Raw genomic sequence first — 27,848 nt, forward strand, 5'->3', positions numbered from 1 at the left:
TTACTTGTGCTTAGGGTTGAAATGGCTTTTCAGAGGTTCCCAGCACTTGTAGTAGTTTTTATCCAGGCGGTTGGAGGTCTGGAGGCCCCATTTGGTAACGGCCAGACTGAGGGATGATTCGAACATGAAGGCCTGTTGGAAAAGAGAAGGTAGGTTAGGGCAAGAGAGTGAGAGTTTTCATCCAGGCAAGGTGGCTCTGCTCTACCACGAGCTCGAGTTGTACACATGATCCAACACTGCCAAGTTCTGCTTCCAGCCTGATCTGCCCAGGGGGAGAAAGCTCTTCCGAGCTGGCATCGCAATGCCAGGTCTCAGGAGTGACTTTAGACTCCCTAAATGCCCAGGAAAGCCAGGATGTTCCAAAAGCTCTAGTTTAAAGTCTGTTGATCATCATTAGATTTTAGAGGTTGGAGAAAAGAGGACAGTGAGGGGTTTCACTTCTTTGTCCATAGGCTAAGATAAAAATTAAATTAATTGGCATGAAAATTCCCAGCTTCCTGCTCAGGCAACAGTTTATGCGGGCAGATGATCAAAGCTACCTGGCGCCACATGTCTCCAGGGGAGCTCCTGGTAAAGGAGGTGAATGCTGCAGCTGTTTGGTCCAAGTACTTTTCCAACTCACCAGCAAGAAGCTAGGCTGTACTTCAAGAGCAGCACAGCCACACTATGCTGTGCTGCACTCAAAATCTTACTGGTTCCCTCAAGTCCTTACCATGGTCCCTTCTGCAACTCTCTCAGGCTCCAGCTTGGCTTTGCTTGCCTTCTCAAAACAGTCAGCATCCGGCCCATGAGGAGTCATCATGCTGTGCAAGCTGGCCCCTCCAGGCTGGAAGCCTTCCTCCTTTGCTTCGTAGTGGCCTTTGATGAGCCCCATGAACTCACTCATGCAGTTCCCTGCAGGAGGCATAGAGAAGAGGTTGCAATGTGGAATGGTGGGGAGGTATCACAGCTGGGCTGTGAGCTCCTTGAAACCCACCAGCTAGGCTGGGCAGGCAGCGGGTGGAGCGGAGGACATAAGAGAGAACATCAGGGATCCCACAGGTGATGCTTGTAAAGCTGTACAGGTTTTATTCCACTCTTAATTATCTGGATTCAGAAACTGGGAGCTCCCTAATGATGGTGCATTGATGTTGGTAGGCCTGTGCTTTTCCTAGCACTCCGAGCTGTGTAAGTACTACTCCTGCATATGGACTGCATGGTGTAACCTGATGTTTACAGACTCGGATTAGAGATCTTAAAGCACTGGAAAGAAAGTTCAGTATAAACATCCCTGTGTTACGGGCACTGCGGCACAAAACGCCTGACCAGCAGCCTGGTGAGAGCCTGATCTGCTGTCCCAGTGTATAAGCTCAAAATCATTTTGTTCGATATTCTACCACCTCCAATCCAGCCAGGCACTTATGCTTTTGATTCATGCATTATCTACCTTTTTCTCAAGAGCCGCTGTATGCCTAAAGACAAGGAGCCAAATTCTGTCCTTCCTCGAGGAAGAATACTTTAAGTAGACCCGCTGGAACAAATGAAGTAAGATACCACTAACTTACCTAAGGTAAGGATGGCTGTATCTAATTATTCAGTACTTGCTGAGTTACACTCTGTGTAAAGAAAGTACTTTAACAGCTGCCACCTCAAGCTTTCAGCTTTAGTAGGCTTGATGTGACTAAACAATATGGCCACTTTCTGCTTAATGATTAGTTTTTACAAAACCAGGACACGCTTTTGTTATATATAGCCCTTTTTAACCACTAGCTCGAGCTTCGTTAAGTACAATCCAGGGTCTAACATACTTAACAACAAAACTAATTTAGCTCAAAGCAGAGTTGGCCTACATATGTATGCAAACACTCATTAATTTTCATCCCAAGCTGTCAGTATCTCATGTAGGACTGGATTATTACGGGCTTTTCATTGAACTCGCTCAGGTGCTGTGCTTGGTACACTCAGGCTGAGGTACAGACCCTAAGAATTGGATTGCCAACACGTCTGCAACAGGACTTGTCGCTTAGGAAGAACGGGCAGGTGAGTAGGAAACCAGACTGGGACTTAAGAGATGAGCTGAGTCCAGTTTCTTATTCGTTCACAGATTTCCGACATCACGCTCAACAACTTAGCTGTGCCTCTGTTCCCCACCGGTAAAATACCATTGTCCTCTCCAAGCAGGATGTTGTGAAGTTAAAATCCCGTAGCAGCCATTAGATATTAGGTCCCACCGTAATGAGAATCACGTAAGTGCTCTCCCAGAGGCAGATGCAATATGTGGTGTAAAAGCTGTGTCAATCAGACACATTTTTTAACCTGTGGTCCAAAGACCCTAGGCATAATTCACAGCCTCCAGGGGTGACCAAGAGAAGTCAGTATTTACAAGCTGCACAGCCACCTTCGTATGTGAAATTGTTATGGTGTCTAGGGGTATCTGTTAAGGTGGGAAATTTGGGGACCACCATTGCTGTATTCATAGCTGGGGCAAAGTTAAGGCAAGACGGAAACCATGACTCAGAGTGCACCAAAATTCTCTGAACACAGGCTTTCCACTGCTCCTGAGAAGAGGAGGCAACAGGATTTCTAGCAAAAGAACTAGGCCTCTTTAAAAATACTTGGACAGAGGAGAGTTCAGCAGCACTGAACTTGTGCTACTCCTACCCCAGAGCTGCTCTGTCCTGTTACACCTCTCCTGATGGTACAAGATTCTCATCACTGCACTGATTTCAGAGGGAAATAATGTGCACAGTGTCTTGGTCATTGGCTGTTGCGATGTATGCCTTACCCACTCAAGCTCTGCCCCTCCATGGCTGGGCTAGAGTGGACAACCAACCTGCTCGTCATGAATTTAGTGCTCAAGCCTATGGCCAAGGTACTACGGTCAAGTGAGCAGCTGTGGTAGCTGTCTGCACGAGTACTCTTAGCTCAAGCTCACAACACCAACGAGAGACTGAGTTGTTGCAGCTGTCTTCTACCATAGACTAAGCAAGGTTGAACAAGTTCATGTTGTTCAACACGTGTCTGTGGGAAGGTGGCACAGCTCTGCTGATGTGCAGCACGTTAATCGTGGTAAAGCAGCAGTGTGTCTTACCTCTTCAGGTCTACTAAAAGTGACTTGGCGCTATCCCAGCCGATCAGGAGACATGTTTCCGTGTCACGCTTGTTATTGCGAAGGAAAACAGAGTGTGAGGGCAAGTCTTTGTCTGTGGGAGTCACTCAGACGGCGGCACAGCTGCCTACTGTTCTTGCAAGCACCACTAATTCTGCCAGCCCCCAAGACTCTTGGAAATATGTCTAAGTAGCAGGAGGAGCTGGCTATTAAACTGTGGTTAGTAAGTGTGCAGAAAGCCTCTCAGCACTTCAGAGTGACCAGACTGTGACCTTGATGGCTTCTGAGATGGAGCCTTTTAGCTGTCAACAGAAGGGGTGCAGCATGAGTATGCTTTCCCCCTTAGTCTCATAGAGCAGGTTGTCTCATTGCTACGCTGGAAGGGCAATCCCATGTGGGCAACGGAATTTTTAGCATCAATTCAATGCAGCATGTGACCATGCTCTGCCAAGGCAAAACCAAAAAACTGCCGAAAAGAAACCACTTCTGGTGACGTCAACCAAACCCCCAAAAATCAACCAACTGCCTGAGAAGGAGCCCAGTTCCTGATCTCTGGCTTCTTAAATGCCAGAGGTACCTCCATCACTGTGCAGGTGGTGAAGAATAATAGAATCATAGAATGGTTTGGGTTGGAAGGGACTCAAAGATCAGTGAGAGCCCTTTGAGTAAAGATTCATCCATCTACGCAGGCACAGCGAGCCTATCACCTCTGAGTTATCTAACAGGAACATCTTTGGTTTTGTTCATTTTCCAGGGAGGACTGACTGATTCCAAGAAGCTGCCTCTGCCAAGGACCACAAATCAGACTGCTTCTTCCCTGCATGCACTCTGAAATAATGGAGGCTTGTTTTTTTTTCTGCGGTCCTCTACCCAAGCACAATCAACAAAGAGTGGACGTACGGTGGTAGTACGGTGGCCGGAAGGTGTTGTTAGCCACCCCCCATCGTGGGGGGAATATGACAAAGTCAGCCAGTGCCACTCCAGGACGGGTCGACTTGGCTGTCAGGACAGTGAAGATAGAAGGATCCTGAAAAAAAGCAAAGCAAAAAGCATGAAACAGAGCAGGGCTCAGAGCTGCCTGCTTGAGTCATCCTGTCCATAAACCTGACTGATACAGCCTCTCCCTTGCCAAAACACCTTTACCCCCTGCACCTGGTGGTGTGGGTGAAATCTCTGACCCTGTGCGACAGCACCCAGCATCTTGATCCCATGCTGACCATGGTGGGTCAGGAGATGGACAGTTCTTCCTTTAGGCAGCCTTAAAGAGCACTTGCCACCCCAGCAATGATGCCCTCAGAGCCAGTGGCACAGATGCATGGGAGGGACAGCCCTGCGACATGGGGTACTGTAATTCCAGGAGCAGTCTCCGGCACTCCTTCAACCACAAAACAACACCTCTGCCTTAGCCAGTTACAGAGGACAAGAACATCCTGCTGGAGGCATCCAGTCTCACAGCCCTGTTAGTTTACAAACAGGGAGAACACAATGCAAAGAAACTGTGGCTCACTTCAAGGATTTTTGAAGTCTCTAGTCCAGTAAAGTGATTTTCTGGGCTTTGATCTCAAAACCATCCTTCTCCTGGCAGGTTCTTCTGGAGTTTAAACAATACTTCCTGTTGGTTGTCTCACTAAAAATGCTCTGGTCTCCTTGCACATCCACTCGCAGAAGCAGCACCAAGAGATGGCATCACTTAAGAGCACCTCTCCCACTGGGCTGATTTCCTTTTTAGAAGAGCTGCTCACATTAGTTTTGGCTTTAGTTATTTTCCATAAGATCTAGAAATTATTGCAATGAAAGCTGCCAGCTCTTCGAACGAATTTCAGTGCTGGGCTCAGAGGAACCAGGGGAAGGAGGCTGTGCAACTGCAAGAAATAAATCAAGGCAAGAATTTGAAGCAGAAGTCTTTTTGCTGAGTTGCATGGTATGCTTTGGCTTCAGTATTCAGCTCTCCTCCACAGCACAGAAATTCTATACCAAGCTGCATAAAGCTGTTTAAGAAGCTGATCAACCTCCAGTTATGTCTTTGCACCACAAAGGAGGTTGTCTTTCTCTACGAGAGCTTAGTTTGGGCCCAGGGAAAGCAGCGCCAGAAATTTCACACTGTTTCTTAGAACGCAACATGTTTTTTAAGAGGCGCTGAGCCCCCGGAGCTCAGGGTGAGTTGGGATGGTACAGTGCCATGCAGCATTGCTCTGCCTTGCCCAGCTCCAGAACTTACCGCATGGTCAAAAGCAACAGAATTAATGACCATGAATTTTTCCAGATGGTATTTGTACGGCGTGTAGTTCCCATGCCAGGCTACAACATTGAAAGGGGAGAAATCCTACCAAAGCAAAGAGACAGAGGGTTACCACACTCAACCTTCCAACTTGCTGTGCATACACAGGGCACTGCTCTTTCTCAAAGTAAAAATGAGTTTAGTGCTGGTGAAAGGTAAATTGGCAGCCTGGAGCACAAAGCCCTCTAGGCATTGCCCGACATTGCGAGGATGTGGTTTTCCTCTGAATTTCCACATGATGAGCCTCAGCCCTCCCTCTGGGGTTTGGTCTCTAAGGGCTTTCAAGTGCCCAGGCAGTGCTTGAACAAGGCCAGCTGCAACGCTGGCTCTCTGGTAAGGAAACGCTTCTCACAGCAGCTCCAGCTACTCTTTTCTACTAAGTCACTATAAACATGTGGAGGCAGCGAGGCAAAGACCGTAGAGTCCTTCATCTAACCAAGTCTTCACAAACACTTTTTTCCAGACTGAGGAGCCTCAACTGCAAAGATGAATGACCCAACAAGGCAAGGGCTCAGTCCTGCTCCACTTAACCCAGCAGGACCTCCTGAGACTACAGGCACGCTACTGAGTTGCATATCCCAGGCCATTCACTGGTAGTCACTGCACTTCAGTGTTACCTGTTCTCCCAGGGCATCCTCACCTGCTGGGCTGCAAACAGCTTGCCCTGGTACTTGCTGATCACCGTGTAGCCCCCCAGCACTTGGCGGTCCTCGTACCACGCAACGGGCACTAAGAAGTCACGTGGGTTGGCCAGGCCATTGGCTCCTGCAGAAGAAGGAGAGATGCCAGAACTCTTTGGGCAAGCTGCAAGCAAAGTGAGAGCCTGGCACAATTTCCTGGCTTCATGGATACCCTTCTGTATTTTGAATGACCTTACTGCTTCTTGGCTTACCACCAAAAGCTGAAATAGTTACGTACTTCTTGTTCCCCTACGAGTAGGTAATTGTAATACATCCTAGCATTTAAGTCTATGCTCCCCTTATGTGACTGAGACAGGTCTCCCCCAGTTCCCTTCTGAATGAGTGCATCATCCTCAATTATAGGCATGCAACAACTAGGAATTAAGCAAAAAACGGAGGGTGAATTGCTCACTGTTTCTGGACATCCTGCTGGTTGGACACTTAGCCATGCAGAAGTTACAAGGCATGGCATGAGGGGGCCAAATATACTTCTAATGCTTGTAAAAAAGAATAATAAAATAAGGGCTAGTGATACTTACAGACTCTGGGCATACTGAGGGGTTGGTTAGCGTTAGGGATGCATTTTCAAAGTGCAAAGTACCATACAGGTGCTGAAGCATTCTTCTTCTTCTCATTAGTATTATTGTTACAAAGTGTTTTTGAATTTCTTGGGTAAAAATACAGACATTACTACCTGCTGCTAAGGTTTAACAGCCAGTGCTTTTCTCCAGCTGTCATTTTTCAAGTGAAAAGTGAAGTTAGGATAAAGTAAGACTGAAAAACAAAGGATCTTGGTCTCTGAGGGGAAGGCGGGTAGGTGGTGAGAAGAGGAGCTCTTATAATTACCACCTCCTGAAAAGGTTTACAGGCAAGTGTGCTCATTTTCTTTTCTTCAGAAAGTAAATCTTATTAGATTCCTGCCTTCTGGAGACCAGACCCCACCTCTGCCAAACCCAGTCCAACGGTGTCTGAATAACTAGCTAATGGGAAAACTTGTTACAAACAGGCTGAGTCAATGATATCAATAATCAAGTGGAGCGGGCACGGAGCGCAAGAAGTGGGTGAAGGCAGGTAACCTCAGCTGGCTGAAAGGAAAGGTGTGGAAAAATCACTGTAGGCTTGACGTGGAAAGAGGTGCTTGAGTGGGGTCCCATTGAACGGCTGCAAATTGGGTCAGTTCCCCACTGCAAGAATGAGTGGCTTCAATTTCACTGTGGCCGTGAGATGTTTGCAAAGGCCCCCTGAATGCAGGTGGGCTACCCCAAGCTTCTTACTGATTGATAATACCTAGTTAGTTCACCTCAAGCACGGCCAGTCTTTTAGATCTCACTGAGAGCTATAAAACAAGCCCAGTCTAGGGGGTAAAAAAACCCAATCCCACCTAAAATGAATAACAACTAACCCTAAACCACCAGTCTGAAAGTGAAGAACTATTAGTATTGGTTTTGTAGTTATTTTAGCTGTTGCAAGGGAACTTCTACTTCCCTGAGGCAATCTTAGGAGCAGTAACCAGGGGGTGTTTTTCTCAGCAAGAAAAGTTTGGTGGCAAGTACTCCAGGGATAAGGAAGGCAAAACAACCTGAGCTAAGCACCTCTAGAAAGCTGGCTGGGAAATCACAGCAGGGACAGTGGTGCTTCAGGTGCCGTGCACCTTTGCAACATCTTTGTCACAGCAGCAAGAAGCTGTTTCTTCGCGTTGTGTGACATTGCACGAACCCGGAGACAGCTGGCAGAGAGGATCTGTGATTTATGAGAGAGCTAGACCTGTGCTCAGTGAAGGCAGGTCCGGCCTGGCAGCACAACACAGAGATGCAAACATGTTGCTGATCCCAGTCCTGTGCTGCTCATTTCATGCCTCTGAAATCTGCCTTTCCTTTTAACAGGTAAATGATCTCCTATTCCTGCAGTTTATGCCATATCTGTAAGTAAGGAGCATCAGTGACAATGGCCTTTTGAGTTTGTTTTTGTGGGAACAGATTCAGAGCCAGCAAATAGAGACTCCCAGATCAGAAGGGAAGAGAAAAAGGGGAAAAGGGGGAGAGAAAATGGCCCCTTCAGTCCCAGGGGAATCTTGGAACAACTGGGCTGTCACATTTTTTCAGGGGGATGCTTGTTCTGCTGGGTGATAACAGCGCCGGGATGGAAGGCATTTTTGGGAAGGAGTGTGTGCATGAGAGGATTTATTACGCAGGAGATAAAAGGATGGATTTGGGCTTGTAATTCCCGGCTGTCTCCTTGAGATTCACTGTAGGTCTAATGGGAGATTGTTACCAATGGGTCCCAGGTCAGGCAGCTCGAAGTGTGCCCCGTACACCTCCAGAATGTAGCCTCTGGTCTCTCCAAACACCTCCACGCTGAAACGCATTCCTTGCTGGAAAAAAAAAGGAAGATACTAGGATCCTCCCAGGATCCTGACAAACCACGAACAGCTGAATGCAGGAGTTGGGTTGCTCCAGCATCAGGCTGTAAGCCACAGCCAAGGTGCAGTCAGCCCTTACCTGGATGACACAGATTTCATTGGGCTCCACTAGCATCTTCCCAAACTCGGTTGTGATGAGCAGTTTCCCTTGCTGAGGCACTGTGGAAACAAAAGGGAGGCAGAAGAGCTGAAGCAATGTGGTGAATGCTCTGTCCACCAAGAGCACTTGGCACCGAGGAAGAGCAATGGGCCCTTTCTGACCCTGCTTCACAGTGGGACTGGGCTCCCTCTCCCATGCAGAGCCTTGCATCAGAGATGCCTTGCACTGGAAGGAGAGCTTCCAGACCAGCCTCATGGCCCCCACGTCACAGCAGGTGCCTGCCTGAGGTTAAGCAATCCATCACCTTGCGTTGCCTTGAGGTTGGGTTTCTGCCACAGACACCAAGTCCAGATAAATGGGTCTTGATCTATTCAGGGCCATACCTGTCCACATCATGATCTTCACGTAAAATGGTGCACGTACCCATCCTTGCCATGGCCCCAGCAGTGTGAGATGTCTGAGAATAGCTAGTTCTCCCTGCTTCCTGAGGGTAGAATTAATGCCTCACTAACATCTGCATTATTTTCCTGGACTGTCCTGGCACAGGAGAGCTCACATTTTGACTTGAAAAACTAGCAGATTTACAAAACCTGTCCTAGCACTTTTACTTCACGGTAGTGAGGATATGAGTGAGAACAATTTAACAGCTATTTTATGGGAGAATTGTTTCTGTTGGTGACCCCAAGGCATTTCTGTCCCTCGGTCAAGGAAGGAACAAGCAAACATCAGGCTTCTGATACAACTCAGAATATTTTTTGGCATGTGCGCACTTTATGTGTCAACCTCAACACTCATTGTGGCAGTCTGGTTGCCTGAGGCTGGAAGAGTGCGGGATCTAAGCTGTCGTGCCAAATAGACTTGGACTGAAGCAATGAAAGCATCTAGCTGTAAACTGTTCAGAAATCCTGAGGCTTATGTTTTCCAGAAAACCTCTGCCTGTGGTGTGCCTAATACCAACCTGGGGAGCGCTGGGAAACGATCCCTGAGCACCATGCCAAGGATGGTGGGTCATTGCTCAGAAACTAAGTTGAGGTCTGGCACAGACATGCGCTTGCTGAGTTGCTCAAGAGCAGTGTAACCTGCCCAACAGCCACACTGGTGTCAGACCACCAAATCTGCATGGCAGGAGGGTGACACCAACCCTGCCCTCCAAATCTTGGCTGTAGGGTCCAGGCTCTGGAGGAACAAGAGGCAGGCAAGTGGCAACCCACGTAGGTTGCTGAGGAAAGGAAAAGCCAAAGCATCAACTCACCAATGAGGAAGTCGCCATCTGAATTATAAAGGCATCTAAAGAAAAAGGAGAACAGGAAGGTCAAGGTGCTGTAAGTCCCAGGCACATCCCATGACCACAGCTGGTGAGTTTTGAGCTGGGAGATTGACATGGCAGAGGTCTTTCCTTCAGCACCAGAAATGCTATTTGCAGGTCAATGAATGCAATATACAGCTGGTGCAGAAAAGATGGGAGGTTTAGCGTGCATGGCCTGGAAGAAGGATCTCCTCCGACCTCTACTGGGTCTCTGCCTTTGTAGCCATGGGTGCATCAGGCATTACAAACTGGGGAGCAGAAATGACTTTCCCCATGAGCTGCTGCAGAAGGTAGCGATGCCCATCAGAGGCTGCATGCATGTTGACCTCCAAGGAGCAGCTCTGGTCCCTGGGAAGAGAGCACCTGGCTCCAACACATCCCCTCTTGCTGCATTCCTGTGCCCAGCTCCCTCCTTCTTTTGGTGGCTTCCCACTCACTCCCCCAATGCTCAGCCATGGAGCACTGCCTGCTTCACAAACACCTGCCATGGAGACCATGAACACCTTACCCTGTGCACACAGGAACACAGGGACATAGGGACAGCACCGCTGGCAGCAGCTGGACTCAAGCACAGCGGCGACAGACATACCAGCCCGGGACATCCTGAGCCTCCAGTGTAGCCGTCACTGACCTGTCGAGCATGGAGGTGTTGCAGACGAAAATATGGACTGCTATGCCATTGCGTCCTCTGGGCTCGCCAGCACCGCACAAGGTGTGCAATCCCTACAGGCAAACCCAAAGCACCGGGAGTGAGCGGCAGGCAGCGGGGCAGGGGCCAGCCCCTCTTCCTCCCCTCATCCCACCCCACTGCTGGGGCTCGCACCTGCTCACCACTTCCTGTGCTGCTACCAGCCTGTCCACGTATGGCCTTTGGCCAAAGACTTTGGCTTTACTTTAATATCTGAAGGCTTCCTTAACAATCCATGTAAGCTGGTGTTTTCCAGTCCAGGGACTGGGGAGAGCTGGGGGTTGGGGCTTTTTTTAAGACTTCTTTCAAGTCTACTGTCAGGTGGTTGAAACCTGGGATCCTCTCCCCTCCCCTCGATGCTCTGCAAGCCCAGAGGTGTCAGAGCGACGGCTGTTAGCCCAACGTTGAGCATCCTCTGTGCCCTGCTACCCTCCGAGGGGGAGCAGAGATGGAGGATGCCTGGATGCCCTGGCCCCCAACTTACACTCACAAAGTCCAGCTTGTTCTGAGGGGCTTTCGGGATCTCAAAAGGTTTCCATCGCAGCTAGATTGTGGCAAACAAAAAGCAAGAAAGTGATGCCGGTGGTTGTAACACAAATAGTAGCAATTCAAAAGAGAGCAGACCCCCATCCCCACTCTCCTTCCCTGCCCTCTGCTAGCTGAGGTAGCTTTCTCTTTCCTCTTTGCCTTGCTTAATTTGGTTTACAGATTTCTTTGATTTATGGACCTTTTTTCCCTTTTTAGTAATAATTTTGTAAAATAATTGGCAGGTCTGCATAGTGCCAAGGTTAAAAAAAAAAAAAAAAATCCAGTCTCTTCCTGTGTTACTAACATCACTGTTGAGAGCAAAGAAATTCAGATGAGCCAGCTTTCCACAGCCAAATTGTCATGGTCCTGTGCTCCACTTTGTGCTGGATGATTCATTCCCTCCATGATCCAAGAATAACGTTCCTGTTTGCTCCACCTCATTTTCCCCACATCTGAAGCAGAAATATCTCTACCTGTGTGAGTGGGAGCTGTGAGCAGCACTAATTGCTTCTTGCAAAGCCTGTCAAGATCCTCAGGCAGAAGGTGCCAGAGGAGTCCGAAATATTTACCACCGCTAATATCATGTGAAGGGTCTTTGCAGCTCTCGGGAATGAGGTGCTGCGGCTGAGAGCCCCTCACTGTTGGGGGGGGGGGTGTGGGGTTCAGTGCAGATCAATCCAAACATCCAAAATTAGAAGAATGTTGATGTGGCCAGCTGCCAGATATACCCCCTGCATTGACACACTTGACCCCAGATGAAAGTGCCTATGACCGGGCACGCACGAGAACATTTCCTTGCTTTTAGAGACCTGACCTGGCAGCCCTTGACATGTTTCTAGGCTGGTGCCCTGAAAAAACAAAGCTTATGGGACTCTGTGTCTGTGCCTGCCGTCCTCCAAAATTTTGAACTATGTGAAATTTCAGCTACATTTGAAAGGGATGTAAAGATATTAAATTCCCCCAAGCCTCACAGAAGTTTTCCGAACCCAAATCAAAATGCGGGTGCCCAGGTGGTTTGTCAGGTTCTCCGGTAGAGCCGGCCTCGGGAGGAAACAGGTGTCATGGTTTGATGGGGGGGGGGGGGGGAGGTCCGGGTGGCAGAAGCTGCCCATCACACCGGACTCCCGTCCCCCCTCGGGGCTTAAGCTAATCGGCGCCTCTGCGAATTGCCCTATTTACGTCGGGACAAAGGAACCGGAAAGGTGTGCCTTTGCCCAGGAGCGAGGAGAAGGCAGGGGGGCGCTGCCCCCCCTCCCCGGCGCCCGGCCGGGCCGGGGCCATCCGCTGGGAGCGGCCCCGACGGAGCCGCTTGGGGAACTCGGGGAGAGCTTCGCTCCCGGGGTGCCCACCGGACTGAGTTCACCCAGAAAGGACTGAGATCTGAGAGAAACAGCCACACAGGCACTAGGTCAGTGAAGATGGAACGGGACACCTGAGTCCCCCTTGCGAGCAGCCCCTTTGCAACCAGTCCTCGGTGGAGCAAGCAGAGACCCACTCACAGCCCGTGGAGGACCCACGTCGAGAAGAGATGCCAGAGCCTGAGCACGGTGCGCATCTAGAGTCCGTGGGATGACCCCCGCCGATGGGGAGGTGCTTTATTAAAAGAGATGCCTGAGCCTGAGACTGTTGTGAATCATGGGCACAATAGGTTGAGGCGTATTTACGCATCTAAAGTCTGTACGGAGACGCATTTCAGGTCGATATGACGACCCAACGCTGGAGCGCATTTAAAGTCTGTATGACGACCCACGCCAGAGCGAGTGACTACAACTCCCTAAGAACCTGAGACTGTGGTAAAGCCCACACTTGAGGTGATCTGTTGGGGAAGGATTGCCTCCCAGCGGGTAGGACCTCACGCTTTCCCGTGAGTAGAGGATCCACTGGAGCAAGGGACAATGGTGTAAGGACTCCTTCTCCTTTAAGAGAAGCGGCAGTAACAGCATGGAATGAACTGACCTGCACTCCCCTGTTCCCTGCCCCCTGCGCCCGCTGGAGGGAGGAGGTGGAGCCAGGAAGAAAAGGCAAAAGGGGGGGAGTGGTGTTGTTTTTAAGTTCTGGCCTTGTTTTCTTGTTTTTCTTTGAAGTAACCATTTTTGTTTGCTTTTGTCTTTCTAGGTAGCTGTTAATAAATAGTTTTGCTTTAAGAAAACAGCCTCTTTTGCCCGGGACCGTGGTTGGTGGGTGCTTCTCTGTTCCTGTCTCAACCCTCAGCTCTTTTATTACGTTTTTCTCCTCTCCATTTTTCTGGAGTGGGAGAGCTGCGTGGGGATTAGTTGCCGGATCGGCCTGACCCACGACAACAGGCAACTGAACCCGGCGAGTCCATCTGTGAGTAAAGCTGAGCGAAGCAGGGGCTTATCACTAATTCGTCAGCTGCATCCCAGGCCTGGCCCTCTCTGCTCTGCTCTCCCAAGCACTCTGCTTCCCAAGGGTGCCCTGTGCCTTGCAGCCGCCCTGATTCGCCTAGGTCGGATCCTTCCCTTGTGCCTTCCTCCCCCCATCCCATCTGCTGCTGAGCAGAGCCATATTTTCCTCCCAGGAGACTTGGGTGGCTCCGTGCCAATGGCTGCTCAGGGTCACACTGCCGAGGTGCTGGGCAGAGGTGAGGAGGCCGCTGGAGAAGCCACGTCCTCTGGATGGAGACACCAAACACATCTGCCAGCGGATCAGATGTGACCTAAGATATTGACACCTCTCAGATGAGCCAGTAAGACAGTGGTGAATCTCAGGTTTTGCCTTCAGACTCCTTTAAAGCATGTTTCCCTTTGGTTTCTGAGGCAGCCTTCCAGACATTAACCAGAGCCAACGCAGAGCACAGTCAAAAGGTGCTTCTGAGCCTGCTGTCCCCCCTAGCAGTTGGACCTTCCCCAGATAAATAAAAGGCATAAAGATGCTCTGAAAGGAAGCAAATTTTCTTGCTGAGGAATATGGAAGATGACAGTAAGTCTACAGATGAAACAATAAGTATAGTGCAGTTCCTGCATAACAGCTTCATTTTCACATTGGTCCCTGTGGACACCTCCACAGTTGTCATTCCTGTGGGACGAGAAGAGTGGGAAATGTCATCCAGCCCACTGGTCACATCTGAAAACAGTGTCTGGCCCATCTCCTCAGAAACACTTGCAAACTTCTAAGCCACTGCCCAGCTCTGCACGCCATTCGTCTGGAGCGACTCTGTTGCATTTGGGCTTCACCAATGCAAGAAGAGAGGAACAAGTGTCCTGAGCCAGAAGAGAAGTTTGCGTGCTTAAAACAGGGAAGCTTTTAGTGTTGTGTCCCTGCTGTATGATCCGTGAGCCTCCTGAGATATGGCACCTCTGTGCTTACTGTTACTTTATAGGTTTTCCCTCTCCAAGGTTTGTCCAATCACTTTTTGAACCCACTTGCATCCTCTGGCAAGAAGTTTCACAGTTTATGCATTTTTATTTTTTTTTTAGCGTGACATTCATTATTGGTATTCTTATCCCTGTCTCTCAATCATAGCTTTCCTTAGTCAACTCAGTTCCAGGCTGGAGAACTTTCTTCCGTTTCATCATTTCTTGCATGGATATCACCCCATATTTTTTCATCGTCTTTGTCCCCTGTGCCTTCTATAATTCTGCCATTATCTTCACGCAACATTAAGGGGCTTTTTTCCCATTGACTTCAATGGGCTTTGCATAAGGTGCCTCCATATGGCCATCCTTTTAGATAGTTGAGGATTGGGAAACCTCCTTAAGCGATCTGGGTGAAACCCAAAGCACCCAGGGAAGCATTGGTCTTGTCCAGCATGTTGAACCTGGTCTCTGGCTCTGCTTCAGAGAGGATGAGAAGGAAAGCAGGAAGATGGCTCCTACTTACTGCCAGGAAATGACCTCTCTGGGTTTGATAATTGCTATGGAAAGCGGTGAGAGAGAAAGAGCAGGCAGGAGCTTCATTGCTCTTCCCTTAAGTAGAAGATGTACTACATGTAAATGGCTTGAGATGCTTGAAAGCGGGCATCTTGGAATTACCATAATCATAAATAACCATAATGGTGATGCGGGCTGCGAAAGGGCATCCATCAGGGATGGATGAGGTGGTAGAAGAAGTCGTTGGAGCTTCATCTGGGAAGGAGCACCAAAGAGACCTAAATATGAGCCTGTCACCACTCCTTGGTCAGTGGCTGGAAAACATATTCCAGCAGAACTGGGAAAGTATTTAGACAAATGGTGAGGCTGCTGGTAGGCTGGAAATTAGCTAATGATGATGCATCAAAGGGCAAAATGTGAGAGGAGTGAAAACTGATGACCATGAGATGATGTTGAGAGGAGAACGGCAGGAGGAGAGAGTCGGATTAGCAAAGCCAAACGTTCTGGGGCTGGCAGGGAAGAAATCATGATTAAAGATGATGGCAAGGCCTTAACAGAGGAAGACAAATGCCATGTCTCTGCGTGACTCCCGAGAATGAAGCTTGATTTCCCACAAGGGCTGCAGAGAAATGGGCTGGCAGCCAGCAGCCTCTCTGAAAGTGCAGGGAAGGAGGGGATGGATGGCAGAGACACACTGATGCTCTGCCTGCCAGGCTAGGGCATGATGAGCCTTTGATGAGGGGCACTGAAGAGGAAGAGAGAGCAACCTGAGAGGTGGCCAACAGGAGCCCCCAAGGGAGATGCTAGATAGCACAGACCAAACCCTGTGACACTGTGGCCATGCTGGGAAGCAGCACAAGCATCCATCGAGGTGGGAAGCAGCAAGCATTGCATGGAGGGCTGTTCTTTCTTGGATGGCCCATAGGCAAGGAAGAACAGGTGGCAGTCAGGACCCAGCGCCTGTGTTGGCCAGAACCTCAGCTCCCTGCAGCTCTCCTCGGACCTCTTGCAGCTCAGCACCTTTCCACCCCTGGTTAGCTTAATATTCAACTGTCCTCGCAGCAGGACCAGGGCTCTTTCTGGCACGGTTACCTGGTTTGGGTCAGGCTCAACTTCGTCCCAGTTGTGTGTCAAGTGACCCTCCTCGAGATGTTTGAAGGGTTTGTGGCGGACTGAAGGTAGGATCCGATACAGCCAGCTACAAAAAAAGGAAAAGACTTGGATTAGCCTGGGGAAGAGGTTAAACCCTCTTGGGTGGCTGCTGTCTGATTGAGCTCCTAAAGGAGTTCCCACACATTTACATTAGTGGGAACTGGACCAAAAGATGTATTAAATAGCAAACACCAGCTGGCAGCCAGAGACTTCCAGAGAGATGGCTTTTTATTACAGGCTCTGTACACAAATATATGCTGTTACATATAGATGAATGTCTATATGTAGTTTTACGTATCATTACATATGTCTATGTTCACACACACACACACACACACATATATACAAAATGTATATAAAAAATAAAGATACAGCTTTATCTGTGCCTGAAACACCACACTCTCTGAGGTGGAAAAAAGCCTCTCAAACACAGCTACAAAGCAGCTCAGAGAAGACAGGGATGAGCACAGCATTGAACTGAAAGTACAGAGGAGCTTTCAGGAGACAGAAGGTCACAGCCAGTATCTGAACTGGGATGGATTACTACTGAAAGTAGCATTTTATGCCTGGCTGGCCATGCCCGCAGGACCACCAGTGAGCCCGGGTGGTAAAGACTGGTGTTTCATGTGGGATGATGCTTCCTATTGCTGTTGGAGGTCCCTCCTGCCTCCATCACTGCCTGGGACCATGGCTCTTCTTTCTTGCTGCCTGCTGTGTCCATGGCTGCAGCCCCCACCACCCCTGCTGCTTCGGTAGCCACGGCTGGCAACCACAAACCATGGACAGGACCAGCCAAGCCCAAAGGTGGGCTTTTAATTAGGCAGGAGAGCAGAGGTAATCAGGAAAGCCCGGGCTAGACAGGGCTGCCAAGGCCTTTGATGTGTTAACAGTGGTGGTTGCAATTTGGGTGGGTGGGAGAGGGGAGGAGGGAGCTCTCCCTTGAGAGCTGGAAAATTTCCATCAAGGACATCTTCGTGCGGCAAACAATGATTCATCCCTTTCCCACACACACTGCGAGCTGGCACCAGCCTGGAGAGCAGAGCTCTGCTAGGCAGCTCAGATGATGCATTTGCCTTTCATTTGAGCCAACGACAGGAGGGACAGAAAAGCCGCCGCGGGAGAAGCAAAATGAGGAACCCATCTTCTGCAATCTGGTCATGGCTGGAGCATGATGACCAGAACTGGGCTCTGGGACGTTTGCTGCCGGCTGGAGCAAGATGTCCCCAGCACTGTTGGGAATGCAGGGAGTAAGCAGCATGCTGGGGTGCCTGGCGCTGATCTGAGCCCCTGGCCAGCCCCAAAACGGGTACAGCCTGAGCTAGCACCTCACTGGCCCTGGCTGACAGGCAGGAGCATCCTTTAGGAAGAGGGAAGAGTCCTGCTCAGGGGCTTGGTTTTGACACTGTCCATCAGGTGCTCACTCATGCCAATCGCAGCAGTGGTGTTTCCGCAATAGCATCAGGGCTGAGACCCCGAGGTTGTTTTGTACAGCCCACAGCCCCCTCGGGACCATCTGGCCCCCATGAACATTCCCTCCCCTTCCTCTCCTCGCTCAGAAAACCCTTTTTTTCCCCCGACACCCCCTTTCTCAGTGTTTTCACAACCCACTCACCCCTCTGAAGCCTTTCCTCTCCCTCTCCGGTGGTTCTCTGCCCTTGCCCTTCTCCCAGCACACAGTGGAGGTTTTTCACCCCCCCAGGCTTGCAGAAGGTGCTGGTGGCACAGAGGAAGCCTTTCCATCACTCCCCACTGCTCACTCCAAGCACCCCACATCATCCGCCCGCTGCCGGGGGGTCACGGTACCTTCGCTTATTCGTGGGCCGAGGACAGGTGAAGGCAGAGCCCGAGAGCTGTTCAGCGTAGAGGCCATACGGGCAGACTTGCGGGTTATTCTGAATGGGAAGAGAAGGAAAAATAAGGAGTGACAAGCATCAGCATGGATTTTAGCTCTGGAGCCCCTGGCAGAGCACTGCAGCGGGCAGCCGGTGCCCCGATGCCATGGGGTGGACAGAGTGTGCTCCTGAGACTGTGCATCAGCCCTGGCAGTCATATCTTCTCCCTCCTCTGAGGCTGGATGCCCTGTGGGTACCAGTTGGACTCCAAAACCTATTCCCACATGCAAGAGGCTACAGAAATGCCCTAAGGAGCTGGCACAGCCATTGAGGCCACAAGCCACTGCTAGAGCAGGCTGGACGGGGCAGTGCTTGGTAGGGTTGGTGACAGGAGCATAAGGGAAAAGGGGATTGTTCCCAATGCTTACAGACTACAAAACAGACTGTTATTATGCATGAATCTTTTTGGGACCAAGTGTTCAGGGACACAGCTCCAGAGCATCGTGTCTGGCTTTCCAGAGGGTTGATAAAGACTCGCAGCAGCTGCACCTTTGCTTCTTCCTTCCTATGCACCAAATGCCCCTTTTCCTCCTGCCCTCTGCCCGAGGGAGGGATGCCCAGAGCAGGCATTCCAGTGGCGTGCTGCGTCCTCCTGCCAGTGCTGTTTGCTGCCCAAGCATGGGAGTGACCTGTGCGGGAGCCTTTGCTTCTCCACAGCAACGGTCCTCCTTTGGAGCACAAAGGGGGCACTTTCCCCTTTGCAGAGCGGTGGGTATGACTAGCACAGGTTTATAACATAACAGAAGGACAGATTCCTCCTTTTCGGAGAACAGAAACTAAACATTTTGATCTAAGTAGGCCAGCATGTATTTGTCTGAGATCAGTGAGAAGTAAAGGCGTCCCAGAGATGCAGGAGATACCCCAGTGGGACAGTCATGTGCCATTTGCTATTCCATCTCCCTCCTGCAAGGGCTGGTTTAGCATCCTGTCATCCTGCTGCGGTGGAGCAGACCAGCCATGCGTACGGTATCAAACACTGCCCTGACAGGCGGGCAGAAGGAAGAGGTAAAGCTCTTGTAGCTCCCAGCCCTCGAGCTCCATCTTGTCGGTGAGGATATGCAGCGAGGCAGGGGGATCAATAGCCCTTGTCATTTTTATCTTAGCCAGCACTACTGCAGATGCCAGTCTTATAAATACTGCAGAGCAGAAAGGATCCACCTCTGGGACTGGAGATTTTTTTGTCTGATTCGTTTTCAGATTTTGCTATTAACTCTTTTGACACCGAGTCCAAACTCTGTCCATATGAGGGTACCTCCACCGGGAGCTGGAGGGGTCTTCTCCCTTGGAAAGTGGTGCTGCTCTGGAAAGTCACGAGGAGCACACCCACCACAGCCCACTGCCTGTTCAGACCAGCAGCCACTGCTGTTGATCTCTCAGTTTTAGGGTGCCCCTTTCTTACATCTTTTCTCCACCCATCTGCTATAGCCAGTCTCAGAAACAAGAGCACCAGCTGAGCCATCAGTCTGATCCAGCACAGCAGATTTTGTGTCTTGAGGGCACACCATAGGCTGCAATGCAGACCTAGGGGACGTATATACACATTTAATGTGTTCTAGCATTGTGTGTTACAGTCCACACTGGCACACAGCGTATGAAACATGAAGATCCAGAAAATTCAGGGAAAGTGAAGTGCAAAGTTCCCCGTTTCACCTTAATTCTGTTGGCCTCTGGGCACAGAGGAGGAAGAGGAGCTGACTTGCACCAAAGAGCATCATTGACTGAGAATAAAATGCTGCCATCCAAATCCGAGGGATTACAGGGCACCCAGGGGAGGGCACAACCACCCTCAAAATGTGTGCTGGTGTAAAGGAGACCAGGGAAAAGGAGAGGAGAGAGCTTTAATTCTTCAGGGTTTTGTTCTTGCCTCTGCAGACCAAGTGACTAGCATCCCACGGGTCGTGATTCCTTTCTTTCAAACAGAAAGACCCAACAAAATTTATTTTGATCTAAAATTCTTAGAAGTTATCTACTTTTATGAACAAATCTGTCATTTTTTTACCACAGGTATTCGTGTCCCCTCCCTACAAAGAAGCTACTCTCCTGACAGAGGCTTATAAGCCTGCTTCATTGAAAGAAATTCCTACAGAAATCCCGAAAGCTACCTCTCCTGCGTGTGCATGTCTCCCTGCCAAGCTTCAGACTTCTGCTCTGGTTTATTCCAGAGCCGATGGCTTCCTTCTCAGTGTGGCTGAGCCACTCTATATTGCAAACTCCTTTTAGAAAAAATGGTGCTGAGTGAAGGTAATTTGGGCAAGTCTTAACCCCCTGGGTGAAACTTGGAAGCTCAGGAGTAACTTAAAAATAGGAAGTATGGATGGGAATATTTAATTCTGATTTTTGCCAGCATCTTACTATTCCAGTCCTGCATAAAGAAGGCTCCTGGAGACTTTCTTGGTTGCAGAGAGAAAGGAAACGTGTTAAGATTAAAAAAAAGCCCAGGGAACACATATTCACTCTATCCCATGTCATTTTTATTTTTCCCCCAAGATAAGAAGGACATGGACCAGTTGGAGAGGGTCCAGAGGAGGGCCACGAAGACAATAAGAGGGCTGGAGCACCTTTCCTATGAGGACAGGCTGAAAGAGTTGGGGCTGTTCAGCCTGGAGAAGAGGAGGCTCCGGGGTGACCTTATAGTGGTCTTCCAGTACCTCAAGGGGGCCTACAAGAAAGATGGGGAGAGGCTGTTCAGGAGGGCCTGTTGTGATAGGACAAGGGGTAATGGTTTTAAAATAGAGGGAGGTAGATTCAGATTGGATATTATGAAAAAATTTTTTACCATGAGAGTTGTAGAACACTGGAACAGGTTGCCCAGAGAGGTGGTGGATGCTCCATCCCTGGAGACGTTCAAGGCCAGGTTGGACGAGGCCCTGAGCAACCTGATCTAGTTGGAGATATCCCTGTTCCTTGCAGGGAGGTTGGACTAGATGACCTTTGAAGGTCCCTTCCAGCCCTAACCATTCTATGATTCTATGATTTTAATAAAGCACTTAAAAAAACTCAATACCTGTCCCTCCGGTAGAGCTCCTGAACAGCGTGGATCCTCAGAAACATGTTCATTTCCAAATCCTGACATGTACTGTAAAAAAACCCACACAACTTATCAGCATTTTGGAAACACAAGCAAAACCTCTCCAGACAATCCAGCCATTGTTTCCCACGCGATTTTTCAGGCTCTTTGTATGCATTAAGACTTTCTCAAGTGATCTACTTGTATATTGCCACAGACCGTTTTCGCAGCTCCCAGGTTCGCTTCATCAGCTAACTGCATGGTGGACTGGGAAGCACAGGCAGGATTTGCTCTTCTGCCAAATCTGCGTGTACCTTTTGAGCAGTTTCTGCACCATGAAGGCACTTGAGAAATAAGCCAAATATCACATATATGGTCAGACTCAAGAACAACAGGGTGATGTATAGGAAGAAGAACTGTGCACCAACGTTATGGAGGCATGCTAGCATCATCCAAGTTAAATCTGACTTTGCTTGAATTGGGGATGTTCCAAAATCTGCAGACTGCCTTGCAAATTTGTGCAGTGAGTCATGGCCCTTGGATGCTCAGGGATTGAAACTAGGAGTCGTTTGGCTGTCAGGTTCTTGCGATACATCCCCAGGACCATCAAGAAAAAGGTCAGGATGTAGTTGGGATGAGGAAGAAAAGGAAACTCAGCTGGAACTTCAACTATGTCACCTAACTGAGTATCGCCCAGTTGGGTGTGAACTGTCCACCGTGGTAGTAGTATGTGAATGCAGAGGGATTTTGGCAGCGATGGTTCAGCTCCATGACCTAGTGTGCTGGGTTTGTGTGAAGGGGTTCTGGGAGCGGGAGAGGGGCTTCAGCCCCTGTCCCTTCCCGGGCTCCAGAACCACTCAAGCGGTGTCTGCCCAGTCGGACCCCCAGCCCCTCGGGCCCAGGCCGAGCCATCAGCACCTCTGCCAATGCCCGAGTTAAGGCGGGAACAAAGGAACCGGAAAAGGTGCCTTTACCCAGGAGTGAGGAGAGAAGGGCAGAGGGCACTGCCCCCCGTCTCCACCCCTGGGCGGTTCTGCCCCCGCCGGGCCGGCGGCACCGGCTGGAGATGGAGCGGGAGGAGGTGCCAGAGCGGGGATCGCCCTCAGCCCGCGGTGACGGGCAGCGGCCCCCCCAGCCATGGCAGACTGTGGGGCACAGCCCCACCACAGCCCGGGGAAAGCCCGCGCTGGAACGGGTGGCAGCTCCCTCAGAACCCCTGACCCTGTGGTAACAGCCCGGAGCGATCCGATGGGTCAGGATTGCATCCTGCAGGAAGGACTCATGGTGGAGAAGTCTGTGGACTGCCCTGTGAGGAGGGGATCCACTGGAGCAGGGAAAAGAGTGTGAGGAGTTCTCCTCCTTTGAGAAAGGAGCAGCAGAAACAACGTGTGAGGAACTCACCTGCAGCCCCCCATTCCCTGTCCCCTGTGCCGCTGGGGAGAAGCGGGAAGAAAGGAAAGGTGGGGGAGGGGATGTGGTTTTTTTAAGATGTGGCTTTGTTCCTTGTTATTGTCTCAAGTAACTGTTAATAAATTGAGTTGATTTGTCCCCAGGCCCAGTCTGTTCTGCCCGAGGCCACGGTTGGTGGGTGCTTCCCCTGTTCTTGTTGCACCCTCAGCCCTTGTGTGACATTTTTCTCCTCTCACCTCCCGGAGGGGAGCAGCGAGCGGCTGAGCGGTGGCTGAGCCACTGCTGGGCTGAACCACCACACCTGGGAGAGCGTTAAATATCACCGGTCCCCTCCGCCAGCTGCGGGAGCAGCTGGGCTGATGTCTGCCTTCACACTGCGGCGCTGGGATGGCGAAGCCCGGGAGCCCCAGCACCTTCACTCGGTGGGGCACGACACCTCGGGAGGCAGAGGTCTGGCACAAAGGTGGGGCAACAAAAGCCCTAGATCTGGTTTATTACATTATTACAGTGCCTGAGGTCTTTCCCCCAGGGGTTCTCAGCCTTGTGCAATTTGCAGCCCCCTCCTAGAAATTTCCCAGTGTAGCAGGCACTTGGAGAGCAAACCTGAAACCTCCTGAGAAACTGCATGCTTTCCTCTGGCACCTTTCAGCGACCTGTAAGAAAAGTCCATTCCCAGGGAGAGTCAGGCTGGCTGGAAGCCCTGCTTAGCCTGAAACTGAAAACATCTCAGTTTCCATCGGTTCAGGGAGTGTATTTCTCTGCTTCATACAGCTGGGTTCTGCCAGAAGTGTATTGATATGCAAAGCAGCAGGTCACCTAAGCAGCCTTGGCAAATGTATTGTACTGGAGCGTTTCTTTTTTTCTTTTTTTTTTTTCTTTTTTCCCCTCCCCTCTTTCAAACGGAAATGCAGCAATATCTGATGGGACTGCAGCAGTTCCAGAATTAACTGAGACCTCCGCACTGAATCTTCCTCTACCAGCAACGTAGAGGTGGCTGAAGCGTTTGCCTGCGGGGCAGCCTTGATGAAAAGAGGGGGAAAGGGGGGAGAGGAGAAGGAGGGGAGCATGCTGATATTTTGGAGGCATAGCCAGCAAGGCTCTGCCATTAGCACAGCAAGGAGAGGGTTAATGCAATGTACAGGCTGCTTTGCTGAGTATCGCCTGCAAAATGCTTCACTTAAAGCTGGTGGAAATCTGGGAGGGGACAGTCTGTGGTTCTTCGGTGGGTTTGGGTATCTGGTAACCAGCATGTGCTCCTCACCAGCCCCTGGCCCCACTGCTGGGATGAGGAGGAAAGAGGCACAGAGGTTTTGCTGTGAGAAATCCATCCCCCGTCCTTCAGGCTAAAAAGCTGGTGACCTGCACAGCTGGCCTGTCCATCCACATCCCCAAAAGCCCCTTCACTTCTGCTCCCTGGCCCAGGGAAAGGAGAGAAAACCAACTCAGCAGCAAGCATCTCATGCCAGCAGCTGCTCCATGCCCACGTTGGTGCTGCACAGCACCTTGCCTGGCACCATGCAGGAGGCTGGATCCCAAGTGCAGCCACGCAGGCAGCTTCACACTGGGCTAGATGGAGAGAAAGCTGCTGCCTTTCTCAGCTGTGCGTCACCGGGGGCTGCAGAGCCACTGGACATCGCCCAGTGATGAAGGAAACTGGACGGTCTGGGGCAGGGGAGCTGAGTGGGGGAAGAGGTGGTGTTTGGGAGAGGGTGGCATTGCCCCGCTGCTCTGAGAGTGGGGGCAGAAGCTGCTGCATCATTGTTTGGTCAAATCAATTCTTCCTTGCCAAGAAAAAGGGGAATTAATCCTCAGGTAACTGCATTGAGGGCTGAAAAAAAGCAGTCGGCTGGACTGCAGCCGTGGGAGGGGAGGTGTCCTACGGGTGATGTATCACCCTGAGTGTGGCTCCAAGGCTTTGCCTGGATTTTCTGTGTGGCTTTTCTCATTCACTCATTTTATTTTGTCTTTCCTTGCGGCAGGCCCCAGAGAGGCTTCTCTCCTCTCCATGCCCTTAGGGGTCAGTGCCAAATGCTACTTGGGCTGCCAAAAATAGCTGCGCCACACCAGCTCCCGGTGCACGTTGGAGGTGTCGTGCTCCAGGGCTCTGGAGCAGCACGCCGGGACCCTTCCAATGCAGGTGATCAGGAGCACTGGCACAAGGGCCAGGTACACCATGGCCCTTCTCCCTGCCGACCCTTTGAGCCAGCCTCCCACCTCGCAGTTTGCATTGTGCAGGGTAGCCCCGAGCCAGGAGAAATTACCTGCACCCACACTAGAGCATCCTTCCTGGGAGAAAAAAATCTGGAAAGATGGAAACCAACCCTTCTCCATGAAATGGCACCATGTTTTTAGCCCAAAGTGACCTCCCTCTAGGTCTCTGCCTTGCCTTCATGGTTCCTAACTATGTTCTAGGTATCTCCAGGTTGGGTAGGTTGATGGACACTATTCCGGTGATCGGGCAAGTGGTTTTCTCTGTAAAACAAAAAGTTCCCTGTGGTCCTTTGTTTTCACTTCTGCTTGTAATTACTGTTGTCATTATTTTGTTCAAGATCCTGTAGCTTTTCATGCAAACGAGATCTTAGGAATTCATCTGACTCCACTTTGGTTTGGTTTTGTTTTGTCATTTTTCAATAAAATGGGAGAGATAAAAGCCCAGCACAGCATAAAAAATTCAGCAAAGCTCATTGATTGGAATAATCCGGATGCAAAGCAGAGTGCTCGCAATGGGTGTCGCGCTCTGACCTATAAACCATAACCTTTTGTTCATCGGATTAGACAGCAGGCATGGGAAAAATTCATTTGAAGTCTGAACACACAGACTGCAAAATAATTAAGGCCCTTCTTCAAACGCTGCATAATACATTTCTCTATCAGCTCCTGCTGCAGGACGCAGGAAAACAACATCATTTCTAAACAAAAGTCATGGCACTTTGTATCAGCTCAGTCCTGTCAACACCGGAGCATCCAACACAAACCTGCAGAAACAGAGACATGCAGGGCAAGGAGCAGGGCAGGTCTTTCACCCTCTGCGTGGGGCTCTTTAGGGGTAAAACCAAAGCACCCAACCGGAGCTCTGCCCCAGTGCTGCCCCGGTGCTGCAAAGCCAACATCCCTGGCAGGAGCTGTCATCTCCCTGACACCTCGTCAACCCTCTGCTCCAAAAGTGCCAGGAATGGTCCAGGGTCAGAACGTTCCTGAAAAGACCTGCCCAGATCCAAGACGGGTCAGGGTACATGGTGGAGGTGGGAAGAGAGGGACGGATGCTGGGAGGAGCGAAGAGGAAGGATGAAGCAATGCTTTTGGAGGAAGGATGCAAAGAGAAGTTTGGCTAGAGAGAGGTGATAACGGCATATGGATGTAAACGATGTCTCGGGGGGTAGGTGCTGGCCCAGCAGCCCGTTACCATGGCCAGCTCTGGGCGGACCCATGCTCAACCTGCAGCCAAAACCACACTGGCCAGCAAGGTTTTGGGGTCTGCTAGGAACAAATCGGAGACAGGGACATGAAAGATGCTGTCAGAGCTGTGACAGAAACCCGTCGGCCACTCATCCGGAGTGGTACAGGGACAAGGCTACGCCACTGCTGAAAAAGGATGGGGAGACCTGGGGAGTGTCAGCGGCGGGCGAGGAAGAGGCATGGTGAAATTTTACTGTAAGAGGAGACAGGACTCTCCAGAGAGGCTGGTCCCTGAGCAATGACAGTGAGGTGCCCACAAGATTCAGAGTTCTGAGCCTCACGTTCCTACGTATGAGCCATAAATCCACCACATCCTACCCTTCTCCCCAAACTCCTCTGTGCTCTGGCAAACAGCAGTGGGGAAAGCTCCTGCCGGCTGCCCCGCTGGGGCTCGGAGAGGAGGGCATGGCCAGAGCCCTGGTGTGCCAGTGTGCTCTGTGCAGGGGACTGAGAAACTGCCCCGGGATGGAGCCACTGGTCCCCTGGGCTGCTGGGGAAGATACCAACCAAGGTTGCAACATCTGGGCAAAGGGTTGGATTTCATAGGCTGAGGGGGAAACACCCCCCTGGCAGCGGGGCAGGAGGAGGAGTGCATAGGGAGGGTGGGGGAAGGACAAATCCCCCAATGAAGAGGTCCTTGCACTGGGACAGCCTGAGCAAGAATTATTTCCAAAGGAGGAGAAGAGGGAAAGAAAAGCCTATTTATAAATGAAATGCAGCAAAATCCTTTATCCCAAGAGAGTTTTAAAACACACTCTGAAACACAAAAAAGAGGCATTTTAAAATGAAACGGACACCAAAAAATCAGTGTCAGTGGAGAAGGGGTGTCCACAGCCAGCTCTGGTGGGTCGCAGATGCCCGACTCCTTACCTGCAAGCCCGTCATCCTTCTCCTGGTCTTCCTCCTCTTGGAGCAGACACAACCCCCCAGTGGGTGTCTGGCAGAAGCAGCCTGCCAAGCAAAGCCTGCTAGTCGGTCAGCTGAGCCGGGCTGGTGGCAGGCTGACAGTGCTGGGAGTGAGAAAGTCCAAGGGAGTTTTCAACCTGTTTGCTCAGCTCAGTCTGTGTTTAACCAAACGCCGGCCTTTCTCTGCAGAACCAACCCCTGGACTGATCTGAAGATAATAAACAGGGGGGTGAGGGGAACTGGGTTCTCCCACCGATTCTTTTCCTCCTTAGATGTTAAAAAAGGGGTTGTAGTTCCCACACATGGGGGGAAAAAAAGAACCAGGTGTTTAAGAACAAAGAAAAGCCATTTTTGCAACAGTTTGATAAGCTTCTTTCATAAATTATACCTCTTGCAATTTTCATATGTGACTCTCTAAATGTGTAACAAATATTTGTTCGTTACGCTTCCAAGCCATGTTACACTGGGGATGGAAAGGATCACATTCCTGTCCTGGTGAGGGTAGTGATACTTGTGAAACACCGTGTGGCAACAGTACCTAGCAGTCTGGGGCCAAAAGTGGGTGAGGATTTTGCATTACGGTGATTAGAGCTAGTAAGGGGAACTTAGAAATTCTGAAATATTAATATTTTTTCAAGAAAGCTGTTGCAGAGGCAGGAGCAGCAGCAAGCATTTAGCTACAAAATACTAATGCAAGGAGCTCATTAGTATGAAGAAGTTATTAGTAGAAGTTGCAGAAAAAAAGAATCAATTGATTTGATTTGATTTTTTTTTTTTTACTTTGAATTCTCATCCCTCCTCCAAAAAAAATAAAAGCAAGCAATATTTTTTTCCCTTTCCATGACCTACTCCACTTTAAGTCCTGCCAGGAGGAAATCTCTAGGAGGCACACACTGAAATTCGAACGTTACCGTGGAGTTAATGTCTCCTTCTCTTCTAGAGCGTCCTGGAAGCCTTCCCTCCCCCAAACAGTTACCAGTTTGTGTGACCCCCCACAGCAGCCAGCGAGAGCTTGGGCTGCAAGAAGGACAGGTCTTGTTTTGTCTTCTCTGAAAGTGGTAACTCCTTACACCACCCTGAGTAATACGTCTGAGACACCAAGAGCTGC

At 50.3% G+C, this 27,848-nt stretch overlaps 1 protein-coding gene across 2 annotated transcripts; it reads right to left on the bottom strand.

Moving 5' to 3' along the window:
• Positions 1 to 27,603, bottom strand: HGD (homogentisate 1,2-dioxygenase). Of its 2 annotated transcripts, none has more exons than XM_086618767.1 (14): positions 27,595 to 27,603; positions 20,966 to 21,037; positions 17,873 to 17,961; positions 16,010 to 16,115; positions 11,044 to 11,103; positions 10,503 to 10,594; positions 9,818 to 9,852; positions 8,545 to 8,624; positions 8,318 to 8,417; positions 6,007 to 6,131; positions 5,307 to 5,411; positions 3,989 to 4,115; positions 713 to 894; positions 1 to 132 (listed from the first exon to the last, which is right to left on the bottom strand). In XM_086618767.1, the coding sequence occupies exons 2-14, from the start codon at positions 21,032 to 21,034 to the stop codon at positions 1 to 3; spliced, it is 1,302 nt and encodes a 433-aa protein (XP_086474893.1). In that variant the 5' UTR covers positions 21,035 to 21,037; positions 27,595 to 27,603. The 2 variants fall into 2 exon arrangements, with proteins under 2 accessions (XP_086474893.1, XP_086474834.1); XM_086618708.1 differs by lacking the exon at positions 27,595 to 27,603 and adding an exon at positions 26,705 to 26,719.
• Positions 27,604 to 27,848: the final 245 nt, after the last annotated feature.

The sequence above is a fragment of the Tauraco erythrolophus genome, chromosome 1 (genome assembly GCF_009769465.1).
Source record: "Tauraco erythrolophus isolate bTauEry1 chromosome 1, bTauEry1.pri, whole genome shotgun sequence".
Lineage (NCBI taxonomy): Eukaryota > Metazoa > Chordata > Aves > Musophagiformes > Musophagidae > Tauraco > Tauraco erythrolophus.